This window comes from Morone saxatilis, unplaced genomic scaffold (assembly GCF_004916995.1).
Source record: "Morone saxatilis isolate NCDOM2014 unplaced genomic scaffold, NCSU_SB_2.0 Contig5, whole genome shotgun sequence".
NCBI lineage: Eukaryota > Metazoa > Chordata > Actinopteri > Moronidae > Morone > Morone saxatilis.
In genome coordinates this window covers 4,084,410-4,089,128 of record NW_023340095.1, presented here as the reverse complement: position 1 = coordinate 4,089,128, position 4,719 = coordinate 4,084,410, and the positions used below count along the sequence as shown (strand labels likewise).

General features: G+C 44.7%; 1 protein-coding gene across 1 annotated transcript in view; it reads left to right on the top strand.

Annotated features, from left to right (window-relative positions):
* The window catches only part of mcm3ap (minichromosome maintenance complex component 3 associated protein), a gene marked incomplete at its 5' end in the record, with an annotated part of 9,891 nt that overhangs the window by 2,222 nt on the left and 2,950 nt on the right, over positions 1–4,719 (top strand). The window contains 13 exon segments of the mRNA XM_035676670.1: positions 206–363; positions 477–700; positions 1,007–1,248; positions 1,497–1,597; positions 1,769–1,900; positions 2,185–2,298; positions 2,450–2,602; positions 2,751–2,948; positions 3,164–3,232; positions 3,313–3,447; positions 3,593–3,746; positions 3,953–4,217; positions 4,323–4,420. Coding sequence (XP_035532563.1) covers positions 206–363; positions 477–700; positions 1,007–1,248; positions 1,497–1,597; positions 1,769–1,900; positions 2,185–2,298; positions 2,450–2,602; positions 2,751–2,948; positions 3,164–3,232; positions 3,313–3,447; positions 3,593–3,746; positions 3,953–4,217; positions 4,323–4,420 — 2,043 coding nt within the window.

Here is a 4,719-nt window from a genome sequence, read left to right as displayed (position 1 = left end):
AAAAAACAGTATAAAGACAGTATGAAATAAAAATAATATAAAATAAAGAAGAAGAGAGAGAAAAGAAAAATAACAAACACTAGCAGCAAAAAAAACACAGCCGCGATAAGTGCTGGTTTTAAAGTAGCAGATGCAAATAATGTCCAGAAAGTATTCTGTGTTTATATTTATGTTCTTTCCAACGTGTGTGTGTGTGTGAATGCAGGTCAGAGCGAAGGCCTTGAAGACGTTGAACTTGGCTCACACCGTGGGTCCACGATCAACTGCGTTTCCACTGGAGGACGTAGTTCGGATGTTAATGTTCCGCAACGCTGCAGAGGCAACTGACTTCATCCAGCAGTACGGCCTCAATATCAACGATGAGTAAGTGTGACGACCTCCCTTAGTAGCTTTACCGATCGCTGAGTCACCGATATTGATCAAATGACTGTACTGTACCTCGTATCAACGAAAGTTTCACAAAATGTTGTTCCCAGTCTGGTAGAGCTGAGTCGGGTCGCCTATCAGGAGCCAGACCTGCCTCTGTCCCAGAAGAAGTCCGAGGTCATCCTCTCAAAGAAAACAGTGTTGATTGGAGAGGTGGTGAATGGAGGCCCCCTCCCTGTTCGGCCCCAGCACAACCCTGTCTGCAGCTTTGACTCCCAGAACAAGTACCGTGGGGAAGGCCCTCTGGCTGAACCCCCTGCAAGCCAGTTTAAAGGTATTCACCCCATTTCATGTTCTGTTTTTCTCCACTTACAGTGCATATCGACTCATTTCAGCTAACCTGAACCGTACTGTTTGTATGTAGAGCTGGGATATTATTTCCAGGTCTTGATGTTTGCCCCAGAAGTATAGAAATATTTCACTTTATCTGACCCATTATATGCTGCATCGTCGAGCTGCTGGAACTATTTTTTTTATGAGAAAGAAAACACTTCTTTTATGAGCGACTGGAGTTCTAAGAAGCCTGTATGTAGTGAATCCGACTCCTTAATAAAGCTGAAATGTGTCTGCATTGTCTCAGCTATTGCTGCCAAGGTGAATGCTGAGTTGCTGACCCAGGCCGTGTCGGTCGAGGACCAAGGCATGGCCCACGCGTTTGGGATTCCTCCGACTGTTACCGATGAGACCGGAGAGCCCAGCGAACCGTATCACAGCTCGGCCCACCCGGCGGACGCCCAGCAGCTGTTCCAGCCGATATCTCAACCTCAGCCTGTCAAATCAGCATCTCCTCCACCCAAACCTCAGCCAGTGTACAGCAATGAGGTGAGCGAGATCTCTTCTTGTCGAGGACCACTTCACATGCTCTGAACTTTGTATTGTACTGAATCTTTCAAAACAAGCAATCTGCAGATGGTACCTTTTTGGACTTCTTGACATTTCATACAATTCATCACAATTTATAACCATTAGATGCAATTAGTTTCAGCCTTAAATATAATATAAGAGGGCTCATTCTGTATTAATTACAGCTCATTAACACTGAACTGTGCTGTTTTCCGTCGCTCCTGCAGGACGTTACGGCGGTACTAGACTGTGTGATTGAAGAGGTAGTCGAAGCAGCGGTGAGGGAGGTAGCCGACGCTGGTGCCAGCTACGTCACCACAGCTCTCTCGTAAGTTCAAGTGATCCTCCATCCAGCTTTTCTCGTTTACGATAGATACATTTAAATCATGTGCTTACTTCCGTTCCCTGCAGTTAGCATTAATTTATGTGATTACGGTGTGTAGAGGGAGTCGAGATCTGATTGTTGAGATGACTAACTTGCTGTTCCGTTGACTTGCAGGGAGAGCAGTGTGCAGGCAGAGACTCTGGTGAGTGAGGTGTTGGGACAGATGCTGCAGGAGATGTCCTCCACTGAGATCAGGCTGGAACAGGAGCGTGTTACTGAAGAGAAACGCAAGGTTGAAGAAGCCAGGTTGGTTTGACCCGTTGACCTTTTGATTACAGCACACTGTACTTTATATATATATAACACTCAGATTGGTTGAGTAGGGGGGAAAACGTCTCCCAAAACACAGAACACAAAATAATCTTTGTTAGCTTTGTTGGTTTTTTATATTTTATGTAGAGGTTACAAATGTTTTATTCATCTAAACTGTATCATAATATCATAATCCCAGTATTTAAGGCGAGTATCAAATTAGCCTTATTTGCAACAACTCACCCCCAAATTTCCTTCTCCGTGTCTGTCATTGCCAGGAGGAGGCAGGAGCATGAGGCCTTCCTGGTTAATTTCAGCTTCTCTCTCTGCACCGAGATCATCTATGAAGTTTTGGATGAGTCCATCAAGGAGACCGCCACCTCTGAGATCCAGTAAGGCTATTAAACTCCTCCAAATTATAATCTGGTCGAGTGTAAAGTTTTCAGAAATGAAGAAGCCTAGTAGAGTTAAGTTTAATGTTTTCAAGTGGCATACTTATTTTCCCAAATCACTGAATGACACTTTTTTAAAACTACCTTTCAGATGGGCAGTGAATGAGAAAGCAGACCGTGTGGCTAAATGCACAGAACAGGTCTGTACGAGTCTCGTTGAGGAGACTCTGAATGCAGACATCGCTCTGTTAGTTGAAGATATCCTTGAAGCTGAGCTGCAACGCATCCACAAGTATATCAAAAGGTAAGAAAGAGAAAAAATGTACAAAGCCAGACAAACATTCAGATCATAAGCTAAGGTTTAACACCGTAATGAAAACCAAGAAGGTCAGTCTAACTTCGGCAGAATACATTTAAATATCCTTTTTACATTTCCTTATCTGTATCACTAGGTGGCGTGATGTGGTAGCAGTACGTCGGCAGCTAAAGAGACAGATGAGAGGTTTCCCTGCAGCTCCTTGCTGCGTGGACCCTCGATTCAAACTGAAGGCTCTGGCTCCCAGCGCCCCAGCACAGCCCTCTATTGCAGATCTGGCCCGTGGTGTGGTCAACCTGGGAAACTCCGGCACCTTGGCCCTCTCCAGCACCAGGTATGCTCCTCTCCAGCGCCGTTATCTAAGTGTGTCTTTGAAATACACAAGTGAATACGATACTTCACCATGTTTTCCACTCCATTATTATGTGATTTACAACTCATACACATAATATACATAATATGTTTGCAGCATGTTGTCTGTGGGTAAATCACTTTTGTTTTTACTCTATCACTTAATTGATCCAGTAACATGTTATGTATTTTGTCAAGGTTGTTGAAAATGAGACAAGAAGTCATCCACCAGATGAGAGTCCACTACTACTATCAGCTCCTGCTTGAGTAAGTCAGCAGTATGTTTATTCAGTCAGTGATTCATCTCTCAATGCAGCATTTTGACCTCTTTTTGGTGTTTCTCTCAGTGAGACAGTGTGGGCACCTCTCGACCTGCCAGCACTAGTGACAGAAAATATCTCCAACCCCCCTGACCGAATCTTCTGGAAAGCGGTTCTCCTCTTGCCGAGCGACCACGAGAGTGTGGCGAGCCTGTCAGACAGGTAAGCAGCTGACGTATGACAAAAGGTCACCGACAAGCAGAAGTGTGGTTACCTCCAAGGTTTAATTAAAACTCTTGTCATTGGAGGCCCCCAGTGTTCACTGGACCTTTCACTGAATGTGTCCTCTCCTGTCTGTTGTGTTTAGGATCGTGTCAGACTGGCTGGAGGTGAAGCTTAGTGGTGGCAAGGGGTCAGAGCCAAGTGAGGAGCAGCTTGACGGGACACTGCAGACTCTCTGTGTCACCAACTCACTCCAGGAAAAAGAACACCACATTCACAAAGTCCACGTCTGCGTCAAGGTAGGATCAGACTGCAGCTTATATGAACAATGGCAGTCGAATGCATAGAAAAGACAAACAAATCAGTTTTTTTTTAAGACAGTGGGGTTCATAGATGTAATGTACAATAAAGAATGAGTCCTGTATTAATACCCCATGTTGGCATTGATGAAGATATTAACTGCCGTGCCTCAGAACTGTGTAACACGGGATCTTCTGTCTCCCAGGCGTCCCGAGGCCCTCTGACTGAAGACGGCCTGTCCAAAATGGAGGAGTGCTGTGAGCTCCATGGGACAGGAGCTCTGATCACGTTGCTCCCCGCCCTCCCCATCGTTGAGCCTGGGCAAGACGAACAGGATGTACCTCTGCTGTCAGCCCTGCTTCAGCTCAAACAGCTGCAGCAGGCCAGCACCTGGCACTGCCCGCTGCCTCTGGTCATCCTGGTGCCAGGCCCGCAGGGTGGCACTGGTGATATACAGAAACTTGAAGAAGGTAGTTAGTGTAAACATGTGATTATAGCTGTTACTAAGATTAAAATAATGGTCGCAGAATGTGTAAACCCTGAACTTATTCCTGTCATGGTGCCTTGTCCCTCAGCCCTGATGCTGCACACACTGGTCAAGGAAGGCCTGATATCGGAGTACACGTTCCTCTTCATACCAGAGACCACAAGTGACCTACAGGGATCCAAACAGGTACTACACAGACACACGAAACACACCTGTCAATGTGTCGTCATATTTCTTTCACTTTCCGAGCAGGACTATGTTAAATAGTGATGTTGTTTGTAGGTTAAAGTGGCTATAATAGATTCAATTTTTTTTTTAAATAATGTGTTAAATTACACAATTAATTTTCGTTGTTTGTCGTGCTGAAACTGAATCTGCAGCTGCCCTCTGCTTCAGACAGATAGATAGATAGATAGATAGATAGATAGATAGATAGATAGATAGATAGATAGATAGATAGATTAAATTAATTAATTAATTAAATT